The sequence below is a fragment of the Emydura macquarii genome, unplaced genomic scaffold (assembly GCF_026122565.2).
Source record: "Emydura macquarii macquarii isolate MOO-44397 ecotype Brisbane River unplaced genomic scaffold, CSIRO-AGI_Emac_v2 contig_1363, whole genome shotgun sequence".
NCBI lineage: Eukaryota > Metazoa > Chordata > Testudines > Chelidae > Emydura > Emydura macquarii.
In genome coordinates this window covers 24155927-24173280 of record NW_027131500.1, presented here as the reverse complement: position 1 = coordinate 24173280, position 17354 = coordinate 24155927, and the positions used below count along the sequence as shown (strand labels likewise).

Here is a 17354-nt window from a genome sequence, read left to right as displayed (position 1 = left end):
TATCTTGTATTTATTTTTTGCCAGCATTCATGTGAGCAGAGTTTTGTTCCTACATGCAACACATTTACATTAAATGAATTTCAGGCTTGTACCTGAAATTGGTTTTCCAAACAAACTAAATGTATTGGTGACAAAAGCAGTGGACGTTATATAATTTTGTTTGTAGTGTCAGTGCATAGAGGAAGATGATAGAAGAAAGGGAAATGAGTGAGGAGGACAAATGGAGGGAGGAAACAAAAGCAGAGAGAGGGTTGACAGGATGACCCAGTCATCAAGATGTGTGTGACCTCTGTCAAAGGGAGATGAGCTGAGGTATATATGAGGATGGGTTGACACTGTGGATCCTCCCAACTGCCCCACTAGATATGAATTGGGGGGACCTTTAGAAAAAGCTACTCTTCCTAGTCAGCAACAGGTGCAGCATCTCCTGAATCAGGAAGAGAAAAAACTGCCATTATAGTGACTACATCTCCTACATCTAATATCTGCAGAGAGAGAACAGTTACTCTCTTTTCTTGAAACCCTCAAGGATCTTTTATCCATCTATAGCCTAGCTGTTTGCCCTTTACCCTATCCAACAGGCATCTTAAATGTTTCATATATATTAATCTCCTCCCGTTTTTCTTCTCTGATACTCACAAATACATAAACTGTCAATATCTTCCTCATCAAATACTCAAGTGAAGGGAACAACTCTTCCAACATTTTCTTTGCAGTAAGCAATAGTGTTACTCTGCCACCCTATTAATGGTCTCCCTGGATTCACCCTTCTGCCAGCCTCTAAACTCCAGTATATTTTAATATTTTATTATTGGTCTTTGATTCCTAGACATTTACACTCACTTTTTCTCTTTTGCTCTTTAAACACCCTTTTTGTATTTTCTCCATCTCTCTCTTACACAGTGGCAGGTTTATTGCTCCCTGAAGTTTTTTTTTGAGCTCTACTTTTGCTCCCAAATATCTTAAACAAGTTGCCATTCATTCACAAATTGGAGTGGAGTCTAAGATGTTGGTTTTGACCTACAAAACCCTAAATGGTTTGAGGCCATCTACCTGAAAGACTGCCTCCCCCATATCATAATGCACAGTTGCAACCAGCAGAGGTCCTCAAGTGTGATTCCCCCCTCACTATAAAAGGCTGGAAGAGGGTTCCAACTGCTCTGACTCTCAAAGTCCAAAATAGCCCCAGTTTGTTGATTTTCTAGGCTTTCTGCAAAGCTAATCTGTTTGAGCAGGCATTGTGGATGGCAAAAGCAGTCGAGTGCAATGGAAGTTTTATGCTGTACGGGTCACCTGTTTGGTGACCAACTGATGTGTGCAGGAGAGAAAATAGAGAAGCGTTACTGCTCTGGATGGTTTTCTGTTCAGCAACATCTGAATCGTTGTGTTCTTAAATGTACATCAAGGGCACCCAGTGCATTGGTGGGCATTCTTTGGTGTAGAGTTTCTTTAGAAGAAAAGAGAAACACACACAGAAATATCGGCAGGTCTTATAGTTTTATAAATGTCAATTTATGCTGCTAAATAAATTCCTCGTTTTACTAACTCTGGATTTTTAATTTTCCTGGTTTTGGACCCATAACCACAGTACAGCTGAAATTTAGAAACAATGAACACACTTCAATTAGTTACTCAAACTACCCTTAAGATTAAAACCATTTACCTTATTCAACAAAAGTATGCCCTCTAGCACATGCTGATTTAAAAATAGATCCTCATAAAATTAACGAAGAATCCTCCCTCTATCTTCATAATTTCATGACCAAGTTTTCTAATGATTATGTTGCAAAATCTCAAGTTATCCCAGTGGCTCCTAGCCTAATGGTGCTAGTGATTGCTTCAAGCATTTCAGCAAATACTTATTCACTCTTCTCTAGACCTAAAAATAATAAAAATATAGCATTTAGCTAATGCTTTTCTTATCTAGTGCTTTTCCATCAGCAGAGCTCAAAGTGCTTCACAAAGGAGGTAAGCCTCATCTCCATTTTTTTTACCGATGATGATACTGTGGCACCAAGCAGTGAAGTGAATTGCCCAAAGTCACCCAGCAGGCCTGTGGCAAAGATGGGACTGGACCCCAGGTCTCCTGTGTCCCAGTTGAGTGCTCTGTCCACCAGGCCACAGTAATATTTCCTCTAAAGACTTATGGTTCTTTTTCTCCTCAGTACTTGAATCCAGACTGAGACTCAATAAAGCCTGCTATTTCAAACAAGGCATCTCTACTCACCACTTCACATTTCTTGCTAACATACTGAAACCATCCACCATCCCCTCTGTTCTCTTATAAAATCTACTGAAGAGCTCCAAATCTCTAACTCAGTAAAAGCCACTAAACCATGTAAGAAAAAGAAGAATCAGTACTTGAGGAGGCAACAGTAGGCTAGGAGTGATGATAGTCATCAATCACTATCACAATGAAGCACTTAGCTTCATTTTGCTTCAGGTATTAAACACAACTTCACAAATCAGAAGTGATTTCAGTGACAGAGAAAATACATTGTTTTGCCTATGTTAAAAAATTCTCATAACCATTCAGTTGAGAAGCTCTAGAACAGTGTTTCTTAACCTGGGGTTTTAGAGGGGTCGCAAGTGCAGAGCTGGTATTGGGGGTGGCAAGAAAGGCAATTGCCTGGAGCCACAGGGGCGCCATGAAACTAAGTTACATGCCTCAGCCCCGTGGGGGTGGGACTCAGGCTTCAGGGTTACAGTAGTTTGGAAAGGTTAAGAACCACTGCTCTAGAACCTCCATGCTTTGGAGCAAGGGATTGAAATTTGGCAGGGGGTGTTGCCCTGGTATCAGTCATGTGCCTTTTGCTGTTCCCATAAGGGAAAAGAACCTGAATCTGGCCAAGAGATAAGCCACACACACACCAAAAAAAAAATCTCTATTTCCACATGCTCACTAGTAACTTGTTAGAATTTGGCAGATAAATTCTCTATCGATTCCATCTGTATTGAGCATGCTCCAGTCCAGAGCTGGAGGGGCTTTACAGAAGTTTCCCTGCAATTGCTATTTGCAGCAGCTGGGTGGCAGCTGCAGTATGGAGACTGTCTCTCCTGGGCTGTCAGTGTTCCCACTGTTGGCGTCCAGGAAGTCTGGAGGAGGATACACCCTGACTTGAATGCAGATAAGAGACAAGAGCTGGACATGGTGAGGAGGAAGGTGAGGGAACAGACTGGGACAATGAGCCTGGGAAGAAGACTGGAACCAGGAGCTAGTGAGGGAAATTAGTATTGAGATGAGAAGTCTGAATTGGGGTGGAGACTAAGACTAGCCAGGCAAAGAGACAAGAAGCGAGGGAGGCAGGTAGAGATGACAGACAGGGACAGCCTGGAGGGGACACAGCAGAAAGGGTCAGGCTTGGGGGGACAGAGGCAGAATTACATATGACCACTATACCACACTCCCCTCCAAAGCCAAGTATGGAACCAAGACACCCAAGCCTCACCAATCCGGATATCAGAAAATGTGTGAGAAACCCACTGGCAAAGCATATGTCTCCTCTCTCTCTAGCCTGGTTCACACAAAGGATGACAATCTAGTATTGCTATCAAGTGGCTGAGGACCTAAAGTTCTAACCCTCATAACAATATGTCAGTATAATGATACAAGATGGAACTTCTGTTTTACCAGCTTGCTTTTAAAAAACAAAAACAAAAAACAAAAACACAACACCTAGGAAATTACATTGAAAACCAGACCTTAAGAACACTATTAAAGTTGCAAAGTACCCAAAAGTTAGGAAATGCCAGAATTAAGATTGCTATGAAAAATAAGGTCATAGGTGTCAAACTGGGCACCTAAAATTAGTTCTAGAGCTTCTCAATTGATATTTTTCAGTTTAATCTCTCTAGTCCAGATTTTTAAAGCTATTTAGGCATTGCTGTGCTCAGCGTCACAATGTCTAACTGATTTAGGAGCCTACATCTCACCTTCAGAAAGGTGATAGGCACTTGAGTCTAAATCCAATACACTGTCTATGGTATTTGGACTCCTAAGTGCATAAATCCCTTTGGAAAATGAGAATTAGAGTCCCATAAAAATCTGGGCCTCAATTCCTCCATCTGTAAAATGGAGATAATACTCCTCCACCAATCTCAGAGGGGTGTTATGAAAATAAACTCGTTAATATAAGTGAAGCACTCAAATACTATAGTGATGAGTATTCAGAAAAGCCAAAGAAGACATTAATGATTTTGACTTCAGAGCAGGGTTTGAATAGTGTGCAGTAAATGAGGAGGGAAAAGAAGTTCTGAACAGCTACCCATTCAGTGAGCACTGTCCATTATGTGCACTGAATGAGGTAGGACTCCTGTGGAGAAAAAACAGTATGTGATCATATAATTAAAGACTGCTTCCTACTGCATACACACAAGGGGACTGAATTAAAGTTGTCGATACAACCTTATTCTGGCATTTCCTAACTTCTGAGCCCTTGACATTGCAACTCTGATAATGGTCTTTTAACATAGTTTTTTTGTGTGTAATAATTATTTGTATTGTTAATGCCTCAGGATCCTAAATAGGGCTTAGGGCCTCATAATAATAGGCATTGTACAAACAACTACAAGACATTGTCCATGCCCCAGAGAGCTCACTATCTAAGATTCAGACAATATACAACAGATGAATAAATATACAAACTGGTTGAGAAGGGAGCAATACAACATAACAAAAGAAAGATAGATGCATTTATATCACTTTGTAGCAACAGTGGTCTCAGTAGTTTGCCAGCATGTTAACAGGATGTTTACGGGTTAAATTTACATTTGTCTTTTTTCATACCAATGCTTTAACTTTGAACATCTCTATTTCACCAGACTGTACATTTTAGCATGATTTTGGTTACAGAAAAGCTCTTTGTATAAATAAACTTACAAAAAATAAAATCAATTGTGAATAAAATAAAAACTCACCTCATTTCCACCAACAGCTTTGGTTAAAATCACTGCAGAAGACACAGGAGGCGGCATGCAGCCTACCGTCTGCAAACTAAACAAAAAAGGAAATGCAATATTCACTGCAAGTCACTAGCACTAAACAACCAACAAAGCTGAACAGAAGTGATATTCATCACAAGCTCAACTGTCTAATGGTTAGAGCATGTCACTCGGAAACAAGACTTTTACGTATTCTGTTATCATCCATGCCACTATGATCATCCCTGCTCTGTGATTTTGAATAAATCAGTTAACCTCTTAGTGACTCTGTTTCCCCATCTGTACCATGGAGATCATAATGCTTACAATTCAAAAAAGTGTTATGAGTCTTGAATTATTTATGTGTGTAAAGTGCTTTGAAATACCACATCTATTAGAGAAGGAAACTGCAGCGGATGGAAAGCAACTTTATCTGGATCCAGACATGCAAGGTGTTGAGTGCCTCCTTTGAGGTGGTGAACAGTCTGGCTAGTTGATGGTGTCTCCCCCATTCCCCCCGTCCAAAAAGGCAGACAAGCACATGGTGATATTGATGCCCTATCCTCCACATTTTTTTGATTTAATTAAATCTCTTTTAATATTATTAGTTCATGGAGCTCCTCACCTGAAAAAATAAAGGGCAAAAAGGGGTGGGTTAAAATAGAAGTTATCAAGAGAGATTTGAAATGCACGTGTGTCCATTTCTAATTGATAGAAAAGGGATTTCTGCAATATGGAAAGAGAAAGCCTCAGTGAAGATGTGTGAGCCACTTCAAAAATAAGATATTACATTTGCAATGGGATTTTTTAAATCACTCTACTGACATATTTCTAAATACCCTTTATAACAATATTCATCTATAGAAAAGCATGTTGTATGCTAAATGGAAAATATTTCTAACAGCATGTACATCAAATGCATATCAAAACATGTTTATTAAAATAATAGCCTGCAAACTATCATATTATTTAATATGAGCTATATGCAACACATCAAGTTAGCACACTAGCACTAGCCAATTACTTCTACCAGATAATGGAGATATTCCATTAGATTAGGCAGTAGAAGCCTGTGTGTGGTCTTGAGTTCAAATCCTGATGATGACCCATACATACTTGCCAATGTGTTACCACTATTTGATTATTAAGAAACCCTGAAGTCACCTGCTTCAGATATGCAATGAACACTACCACATACTAGATCTCTGAAGCTTGCATCCCAAAGCCTTATTTTTGTAAATGGCTGATGGTGCAAAAGATGAACATAGGCAGGCATTCAGTTGCTTCTTCAGGTCACTCATAATATTCAGGAGAATCAATCATTAACTAATTACAGAAGCAACGCAGGAAACCAACTTCAGGCTTGATCGTTGTACTTTTTAGGCATAGCCTTGTGCTGAAAGCAGTGCAGAGCCACACAGTCCCAGAGAGAGCACTAGGAGGTACTCTACCAGAGGAGGCAGAATGCCTCTGGGAGTTCATGGGAATACAGCAGCAACAAATCCACTATTTCACTTCATTGTGAGCAGATCTTGCCAGCCCCTGACCCTCGCTCCGCTGGGTAGTGTGTGAAAAAGAAGTCCTGGCCCCACCTCCTCCTACCCCTGTCCATCTTGACTGGGGATACTTTAGTGTCTCTGGAGAGCAGGGATAAAGCCATCAAAGCGTTCCACAAAACAGAGGCAGTAGTTCAGCCTAGCCCTTAAGCAGACTGTGCAAGAGGTTGCATCCTCCCCTAACCCACCCTCAATTGCCCACATAAGCGCAAGGCAGAATCTGATCCAAAATCACCTAACATTTAAAAGGCCCTCCATTTTATCCAATTTGTTTGTTTAAATAATGACCAAACTCAGTGGCTCTGGTTTCCCCTACTCTCCCTGTCCTGTACGCTTTGCAAAGGGCCTACAGCTCCCACAGAGTTTTCCCCTTCTGCAGCATACAGCTTTCCCCTTCCCTTGCATACAACTGCTGCTTGACTGTCGAGCATTCTGAAGAGCAGTATTCACAAAGAAAGCACCCTTTTAAAATAATTTTCCATTACTTCTCTATCATGAGCATTCTTTGTGTGAAACCCCCATACAATAGGCCAGTTGTAATAAAAGATAAAACACTGTCAAAACAGAAATGACCGTCAGAATGATTTTATGAGTATTTGTGAAGCATTTTTAAGCTTCCCAAAAAGCACATTTGCTCAGTAGTTCCCTGTGTAAAAATGGCCGTAAGTGTGAATGTGAAGGGGAAAAATGGTGTTTAGGAGTTGTATCTGTATACCACTGTGTATTAAGATAAGACTGCATCCCTTAAGAACTAAACAAAAGTGGCAGGAAAAGTGTCATTAAAAAAAAGAGAATGGGGATGGCAATGTAGAGTGTGAGAAGAGAGGAATCAAAACTCCTTGCACTTCGCAGTCTAGCAGCTGAGACTGTTCTGCGTTAGGACTGACTTTTGACAGGCTATGACAATGAGGAAGCCTGTCACTGGTCTTGCAGGTGCAAAACATTTGCACAATTTGTAATTGTTTTTATGCTTCACCAAGTCTAAATTAATTCTGATATACTGGCATGCTTCTACTCCAACTGATCTACTGACATTATGAGAAACAGCACTAACATTTCCTAAATGATGTTTTGTGGTCTCAAATTTAATGTCACTTGTAACATGTGCACCACTTCACACTTAGAAAAGTAGAACTGTCTGGAGAAATACTTTTGGGGAAAAACAAAAAAGCAACAGTTCTATTTTAGGACCTGAACTTGAAGAAAACAAAACAAAACACACACACGCGCACACGCACGAGCAGCTTTACACCTAAAATATTTAGATGGGGGATTGTCCTAATGCAACATCACACTACTGGAACAATGGGATTTCGTTCCAGTGGATGGAGAAGCACCACTCTCTAGTTACAACTGGGATATTTCTAACACAATAGGTTATATTTATATTTTAACTACACAGCAAAGCCTGATGGTTCTTGCCATCTATGTTTGATTTTGATGCGTCTCTATGTTAGGATTTTCTGTACTATTCATTATTATATCATCTATTGTGTCCCTTTGTATCTGTTGTAAACATTTGTTTGGAGATTAGAGAAATTAATTTAAGAGAAATACCTATTATTTTCATGATCAGAGCCACTACTTATTTCACCACTTCAAAGAAAAAAAGATTTGTTCCAACATAAAAACTCTAATATTCTTTTTTCATAACTTAGCAGAACTAATATTGAACAATTAACTGGATGTGTACAGTGTGATGCTGAATACACAAAATATTTTTAAAAAGCACAATATATGGCATGTGTTTTACATGCATTCATAGATTTAAGCTTCTTTCCAGCAATCATTTTCTTTTTTTCCATACTTCTTGAAATCTAGCATAGCAGCTTCAACAAACGGCTTGTCAAAGAGAAAGCTGATCTGTTGCAAGTTCCCTACTTACGAAATTAGCTGACAAGCCTTTCTAAACATGAGACCATGATTCTAAAAGGATAATCTTGTGTGTACTGCTTTTTCAATAGCAAGTGTCAAAGCATGAAAGTACACAGTGAAATCTCTTCATTATATAACTGTTAAATACATATTACTTGTAGAGCAGCCCTTAAGAAATAGCCATAAATATATTTCACTCTAATACACTTATACATACCCTTTTAAAAGCCATTCATTTATAGGTGTGACTGATAATACTTGAAGAAAAAGCCATATTGCTGCTGGGAAGAACACAAGTGTAAAGATCTGGACAAAAAGGTGTAGTTTCACATGCATCAAAGCACTTGTCAGTTCCTGCAAAACAAGGAGAGAGGAAGCTGCGGTCATAACAGTGAAGGTAGGTTCACTTATGTGTAGTTTAGGGTTACCTTTATAGTAAGACAAAAATGCAGGCATCTCTTTTAAGTCTTTTAGAAGTCTATTCTCCTCTTCAATAAGCAAGTCCCATTAACGCTAAGACTCTGTCTACTATAGGGTCTTTTGTCAAAAAATTTCCCACTGTTGCCAACACCAATACAGTTCCCATCATGGTAGTTTAGTGCAGAAAGGTCTCTAGCTCTGTCACCCTTTCAAGAACTGTGTTGATTAGGCTGACAGTCTGTCTACACTAAGGCGGGATCTCACTGTTAATACCACAAGGGAGGTGAACTAATGTTATCAACTGGGAGAAAGTTTTAAAAATTTCTCTAGTCTAAACAGAACCAACAATAGTGTAAGTCTCCTGCTTGCCAATGAAAAAGGACCTTACACTGTAGAAAGAATTACAGGTATGCTTTCTGTATCAAAGAGTTAAAATTCAGGAAGCAAATTAATTCAATGTCGTTTTTTACTTCTTCAGCATCGCAGAAACGCTTACCAACTAACATTATACCCCAGAATCACTGACAGCAAATTTGTTATATTAAGATGGGGAAAAGCTACACAGAAAGAAAGCTGAGGCTGTAATAAATTAACAAAAGCAAGAAAATTCAGAGAAACCAGGAGCAAAATTCAGCTGGATGTGGGAAAAATAAATAAGACTTTGCTATTACACAGCACCTTCCATCAGAGGATCTCAAAGCACTTCACAAGGATGGCTAAGGATTATTACATATTTTCCTCGTAACCGTGTGTCTCTTTGCATTAGTATTCTTGTTGTACAAAAATACGCTTAGTAGTTTTTGTGTACACACTTCCTTTTATACAAAAAAAAGTCTTGTGGTCAGATCAACTCCTTCTGAGTGTAATAAATCTGAATGGAAAAGTATGAAGGATCAACCTAACTTATTTAGCTTTCTCTCTCAGAAGAACACTGCAGTCCTTTTGTCAGTGTGTTTACTTAACTGATGTCTAACGTAACTCTCATGAGAAAGCTCATTTGTTAGATTTCTTCAGGTATCTTAAGTTAGATATGCCAGACACATAAAAATATGCAGAAAGTGTAGTTCAATGCATATGCACAGTGGTCACTTTTTAAAATGTAAACTTTTGTCAGCTCGCAGCAGACACTTTTCCAAACAGATTAAGTAGTAAGTGCCTGTTGACATTTTTAATTTTAAAATTTAGCCAACTTAGAAAAGAGGCAAGCTTTAAATAAAGCAAACAAACAAGCTTTAAGAACCACACTAAGGTAAAATAATGCATCTTTATCTACCCAATCTCCCACTGAAAAAAATAAAGGTTTTAGAAGTATAAGGGATTCAGCATCAGATCCTTGTAATGTATTTTTGCTTTCTCTTAACAAAAGTGTCTCCCCCAAACCTGACTTTAAAAAAAAAAATCCTCATTTGATCTGAAAATCAGCCCCCTTGGCCCTTTAAAAGGTGTTTTCAGGAAGTCACATAGCCCTGAAAACAGGGGTTTATAATTTACACTTTCACAATATTACCACAAAAGATACAATATATTCATTTTGTGTTTAAACATAGAAGACCTTTAAGAAATGAAGATATTTAAAAAAAATAAAAAATCTTCAATAAGACTAATGGCAGCCTATAGAAGAGGACCTCTTTATCCATGAGACACTGATCTCCGTGCAGTGTAATTTGTGAAGATGCATTAGAATAGAATCTTCTTAACCAGCACCGCATATCAACTACTGCACTACAAATAGACTCCTCACAGTACAATACTAGATCATCTTTTCTTCAACAAGGAGAACAAAGATGAATAGAGGGTTTACCACAAACAAAAGAAAGAATTTTTTTAAATTACCAGATGCAGGGAGAGAATACAGGAGGTGATTAAAGTATAATTATTTTAAAGGCAAAATTAAAGGCAAGATTTTTTTTTAAAAGCTATTACATATGATAAAATCCCAAATAGTCAGAGTAAGAGAATTATCTGACACGTTTGTACATTCCATCTTATTTCTTGCCAGATCCAAAAAGTTCTGTCTCACTGCAAATTATTCACTAGGCCAGTCCAAGATCCCTAGTGGGATCTGGATAGCAATGTCACATTCACCCTATAATCAGTCAGGAGACTGGAGCCAATCTATATGGATAGGGTGAGCTCCATTCTTTATTTCAGTATTGTACAGTTGTCAATAGTTTTCTTTTCCATTATCTTATATCTCTTGAGAAATGCCCTATAAGGAACTATAATGAAAACTGAGCAATATAAAAAAAACCCACCCTTACAAAGGATACATTTTGGATCATATTGTCTCACTCACGGTCATGGTTGCAAAGGAAGGGAGTGAACAAGGAGCCTCGACCCTTTTGTATGCCCCACAAAAAGGTGTGTCAGAATTGCACTTGCCAAAATGCAGAGATGGGCAGGGTAAAGTGCCAAACCACAGCCCCATCCCTCCCTGCACAAGCCAACAGAGAAGGCTATGCAATCTCCCCCAACATATCAGGACATTCAGGGTGTTTCTGTGCCTCCCAAGCTTCCACAGCTCCCATAGCTCCACCCTAAGCTCTAATTAGGCCAGTGAGCGTAAAATGGCCTTTGTGGTTTCAATACACACACATAGCAAAACCCTTTTCAATGGCCCTATACAGCTGTAGACTTTAAACAGACATTCAAGAACATGATTTCAAGTTATAGGTCTGTGGGGACTTAGCAAAGGGAATTCTTTCAAAGGCCAAATTAGTCAATAAACTGAAAGTTGAATGGGCGTGATGGTGAAGTACGGGCAAATATTCTGCTCATGTGACGTGACCAAAGACTTATTACTAAAACTATAAAATTATCTCTGCCATTTATGGTAATTCATGTTTCTGTAAACATAACCAAGATGCTTTTTGTGTGTGCATAAACAGAGCTATACCAGTAAGTTGTCCACTGCTTTGTAAACAACTTCCACATTTACAATAGCATTGTTAAACACAAACTCTCTTTTCCTGAGGACACTGACTCCAGATAAATCTTTAAAAAACCCAGCATATTTCAGTTTATAAACCAAAATAAAAATCTGCAAGTGTGAATGTTTTGTTGGTTGCTAACATAAAATTTGTACAGATTTTGCAGAATATACTGAATGCTTGCTCCATTAAAATGAACAAATGTAAAAACACCATGATGCCAATATATACACATGCACACAGTCAAGAACTGATAAAAACAAAAAAGAAAAATAACTTGCACTGCAATTCAACATAATACTGTAACATTAAAATATTAATTGATTAAGACCTATACTTTCGGATTATACCTCACTCTTCTCAAAACACAGAAGGATACACTACAGAACTAATAAGACATGCCCCATTGCATCTCAATGCTAAAATAATCCACCATTCCAAGAATTTTTCATGAATATTTTAGAATTTAATAGCTACTAGAAACAATAGTTCAAATTTCCTCTTCTTTCTCTTTCTTCTCCTGCCATCATCACAGCAGAGAGACTTTTATAAGTGCTGCTTATTGATGGGACATGGACCCAAGTACAAATAATTGTGAACCTTTACCAATAATTTGAGATCAGATAAATGGGTCTGAATACAACCTACCATACAAGCTTAAGGCTTGGTCTACACAACAGCGTTAGGTTGATGTATGCTGCCTTGCGTCAACCTAACTAAGCAAGCATCTACACTAAAATTTTGCTCCCGCTGACATAACTGCCCTGCTATGCCAGCTTAATAACTCTATCTCCACCAGCAGCGTAGAGTTAAGGTTGAGATCGATGTAGGGTCAGTGTAGACACTGCACTACATACGTCAACTGTTGCTGGCTTTCAGAAGCCATCCCACAATGCCCCACACTGACGGCATAATCAATACAAGCGGTCTTGGTTAGGATGCTCACTGCCGACATAAGGAACGTAGTGTGGACATGCAAAAGCGATTTAATTACTGCCATGTCTGTATGCTAACATAACGTAGGTCAACATACTTCTGTAGGTAGACGTGCCCTAATTCATGTTTATAAATTGCTTTGAGATCCTTGGGTGAAATGATGCCATATCCAAAACTGGGCTTGAAAAGTTCATTAGGGGTTTAACTTGCCAAGCACTAAACCTACCAGACGAAGGTAAGATTAAAAAAATGTTGGGGTGGGGTGGGTGCCTCACCAGCCAGATCCAGGAGCCAAACCCCTCTGCCGTCCTTACTCGCTGGCATGTCTACCACAGTACTGTCTCTGAACCAGGCATGGGGCTCCATCTCCCTTATCAGCTTACAGTTAGCAGTTGTTTTATGAATTTGAAGCTTCAAGACTTCAAATTACCAAAAGGAAAGAGGACCTTTCCATTTCTTTGCATTCCAGGAATTCCTGGCTGCTGGGAGAAGAGAACTCCACTACACTACCACTTCTCAGCCACTGTTTTTGGGTCTTCTTCACGTGATCAACTTCAGTGCTAGTTTCTGTTAGTATCAATTGGTTTTCCATGTGGAAGGATGAAAATGACATGACTCTTGACAGTTTCACTGATGACCACAGGCTTCTGAAATAGCTCCCAGCCCCACCGTCAATTCTCATGGTTTTGCCCAGTTATGGCAGCAGTGAAATTAATAACTTTGGTCGGCCTCATTGCAGCTATCTGATTGCACATTCAGGGTGGCATTAGTTCAGACATGGCCCCATTTGGAAGGTTGTCGTCACAACCATAAGTCTGTTCACTTTTAAAAAAATGAAAGTTTAAATTCTGCAGAATTCAGTAATATATCTTGGCTCAATAGTCAAGACAAGCTTCCCACTTAAAGGTGAGTAAATAAGTAGATTTGTCAAACCCTAGCACTAAGTATTAGCCAAATTATTAGCCAAATTTCATTATTGCTTTGCAGCTAACTAAACTGCTTACTTAAGTAGGTGAATTAGGAGCTATTTAAGTTATCCTCTTAAGTAACAGATCAAATCAGTCAAGAAAGTGAAAAGGAACAGAGAGGCTGGACTGGCAGAGAACTGCAAAGGCTCTCTTTAAAGTAGGGCCACTTGAGATGCGCTGGTAGACAAATTTGACAGAAAACTGATCCATCCCTCCATCCAGTCACCAAAGCTTTTAAGGCAACTAGGCACCATTTCCTTTCCTTAAGGTACAGGAGACTTATTTCCCCACCAATTTTTCTTTTCTGAAAAATAAAGTGGAAGTAAGAATTAAAACAGTCTCAGGCACCACTGTCGCACTGCTGAGTGAGGCAGCAGAGTCATAGCACAAATGCAGCCATATGCCTTTGAAGTTCAGCATTCAACCAAGCACAGCTGAATACAAAAGAACCTAAGAAACTGTTCCCAACCCATAGTCAGGCCATGCAGCTGTAGAGAAACTCTTCTGTAACCACTATTCCAGGCAATAAAAAGGGGTAGCAGCTGCTACACCCCTTAGGTGTCCACCTCTGCAGCAGTTTGAAGCCACTGGATCCTCAAAAGCATGGACTGACCCTATAGCTACTTGCTCCACCAGCCCCATTTGGGGATGATGCTAACCCCTCTGCATTGTTTTTAAGAGGCCTGTAGGCTCCATTTACACCCTTTTAATCTCAATCTCCACAGAGACCTACTGTGCGATTTCTACAGCAATAAAGGGTCTTTTGCAGACCCTCCACAGGTGAGTGAATTTCACTTAGTATGCCCTGCTCCTCTCCTCTTCCTGCCCTGTGGAATTGTTTTTAAACAAACTAATTATGTACACATGTAACTTTCACATGGTTCCATTTTTGTTGGTTCTACAAAATCAACAAAAACTTATCAGTAATTTGATGAGTTTAACTACATTCAGGCATGTTGAAGAGCAGCCGGAACTTTTAAAATAAAATGAGAAGAACCAATGAGAATGTATTTACAGTACCTCAGTTTTTAATGAGAGTCCACTGTTAAAGAATATAGCTGAAACAGCAATGTATGTTATGGTAATTTCTGGCTTCAGTGGTCCTGAAAAAACAAACACAAAAACAAAGTGAACCACTGAAGGAGATGACACTACAAAAAGATATAATACACCAATGTAATTAAATATTTCAGAATGTAAAGAAATATTTGGAGTTCTTTTGCTCATTAGTCTGTTTTAAAAGACTAAGTTTTGCTATTTAAGTGAATGTCATACTTATTTTAAAACAAAAACAAACAAGACTAATTAAGACTAATAGTGATTAGGCATGATATAGTGAAAAGTATGCCTATGTAACCAATACCTGTTTGTTACATGAGGCAGATTATGCCTTGCCTTAATTCAGAAATATTAAGTGGTGAGGGGCAACAAGGAGCCTTCCCCCACCTTTGGGCTGCACACATATGGGTCAGTCAGAACTGCAACGTGTACCAGCCAGCAGGCCTGGCTGGCTGGACAGTGGAAATCAAGCTGCACCCCTCCCCCCAAGTGCTCCCTGGGGCATTGTAGTGCCACGTAATCCCCAACACAGACTTGCATCATATTGGCACACACAAGCCGTACATGATTTCTAAACATACTAAGGAGGTCCCAATCCAGCAGTCAGATCTGCGTGGTCAGACCCCTCCACCTCCAAATGAACCCCACTGAATCATCTTACATGGACACTATACAAAAATTAATAAGAAGTTTCTATAACTGAATCTACCCCAGGGTAACGAAAAGGTATTAGTAACCAATACCTTATGAAGAGGAACGTCTAAATCAGCAAGTGAGTCTACTTGGGATATTCAAGAAATATATCATTTTGATTAAAAAGTACATGTAGCAAAACTCAAAGCATAGCGCATATAACTATGAGGATAGGGCTATAGCTTCCATAAATCTAGTAGATTCCTCTCAGTTGCCACCTGCTGATCTAAATTTCAAAGTTATTTGGGGAAAACTCTCAGAATAAATATTCTGCTGCCATTGAAACACATGAAACACAGGATGTGGGTGTCACAGAAACAAATATAAGAATTAGGAAGGATTTCAGTCCAGTGTCTCCAAATAAATGGTTTTTAAAATCTATTATGTTTTGATATTTGAACAAAAACATGAGCCCTGTTTGATGTTTAAGCATTGCATTTCTCATTAAAGTTTGCACACTGAAGGTAAACAATAACATGCAATTGCATAAACTCTACATATTTCAAAGTTTCAACATTGTTAGCTTTTATTTGACATTGACACCTCAGTGGCTATATTAAGGTTTTAGATTATGACTGAGGCTTAAGATACAGTCCATACATATTAATATTTACTGATGATTTTCTATATAAAGAAGGAATTTAACTTTTTTTTTAATTGCACTAGCAAGACTGGATTCCCCACATTTGAAACATATCCTGTATAAGATGATCTGCTATCGTTTACAACTTGGGATTGAGTAAACATTATTTCACCAGTTCTTAGGGAATTGCCAAGGGTCACTCATTTGGAAGTAAGTTCTTTAATTCTGGACTCATTTTAGGTCGTTCTTAAAGTGTCTCCTCTCTCTTGTGATGAGGGATTCTACAGTGTTCATTTCACTGAGATAGTGATAACCTCACTCATTTTGTTAAACTTCTCTTCAAGTTTGACAGCTGTAGAAAAATCAACCTTTCCTGACTGAGCAGGGCTGTGCTGGCGGCTAGCACTGTCTCGCCATTCAATTCCAGCACACGGAAGTCGGGCCCGGGAGGTCTCAGTGCAACGTGTCAGTGAGTGCCCTGGAGCCTCAATGAAACCCTGTGTTGGGGGGCAGCAGCAGCCTGAACGCCACGGCCCATAACGCGCGCACCGAAACGCCCGCCTGGGGTGGGATTTTTACGCAGTAAATGGAAGCAAAGGCCAGGTTGGGAGCAGGGTTTGGCTGAGCAAGGCTACATTTCTGGGGCAACGTGATGCTGTGCCTTGAAAGGGACCCCGGAGCCCGGCTCTCCGGTTGTTCTGCTTCACCCCCTACAAGGGATCTGCAGCAAGGGCAGCTTCCCCGCTCAGCCCCTGCCTTGTCTGCAAACAAACCAGCGGAGCGGGGGCTGCACTGGGACCCCTCCCCGGCGCACCGCAAGCCCCCTTTCCATGCCTCCTGCCCGCTCCCCCTCGCAGTAGCTGGGCTCGCGTGGCCTCAGGCACCGGCTGGGCTGGGAAGTGACCAGACTTACCCCCTTTCGCCCCCACGGCGGGCTCCAGTTTAGCCACGGCGATGACCAGCGCGATGCCGAGAATGAACCATTCTTTCCTGCTCCTCTCCAGCAGCCCCATGCTGGGCCGGGCGCGGGACGGGGCGCCCCGCGCTTCCCTGGGGCCCCTCCTGGCCGGCGAGGGCGGCGGCGGCGGCGGCTCTGCTGCACAGGGCGGGCGGGCGGGCGCGCGGCAGGGCCGGCTCGGAGTCGGAGCGGGGCAGCCGCGGCGGGCAGCAGCCGGGAGTGGGATCCAGTGACAGGGAGAGTCCCAGCGAGAGCCGCCATCTCTACCACGCGCCTGCTAATAGACCCGCACCAGCTCCCGCCGCAGCCCCTCGCGGCAACTGCGGGGCCGGGCGGCTCCGGGAAAACGCCGGCCGGCCGGCGGCCGGGCACCGCGCGGGCTCACGAACGGCCGGGCTCCTGCAGCGGCCGCTGCTGCCGGCCGGGCACCGTATTACGCGACCAGCCCCGCCGGCG

At 40.7% G+C, this 17354-nt stretch overlaps 1 protein-coding gene across 4 annotated transcripts in view; it reads right to left on the bottom strand.

The window, feature by feature from the left end:
- SLC10A7 (solute carrier family 10 member 7) overlaps positions 1 to 16982 on the bottom strand; it is a 185449-nt gene extending 168467 nt beyond the window's left edge. For all 4 annotated transcript variants that reach the window (XM_067551942.1, XM_067551944.1, XM_067551943.1 and 1 more), the window contains exons 1-4: positions 16854 to 16982; positions 14626 to 14708; positions 8569 to 8705; positions 4918 to 4993 (exon numbers count right to left, since the gene is read on the bottom strand). In XM_067551942.1, the coding sequence (XP_067408043.1) occupies positions 4918 to 4993; positions 8569 to 8705; positions 14626 to 14708; positions 16854 to 16953 (396 nt within the window). In that variant the 5' untranslated portion in view covers positions 16954 to 16982. The remainder of the gene's footprint in view (positions 1 to 4917; positions 4994 to 8568; positions 8706 to 14625; positions 14709 to 16853) is intronic.
- Between the last annotated feature and the right edge of the window lie 372 nt (positions 16983 to 17354).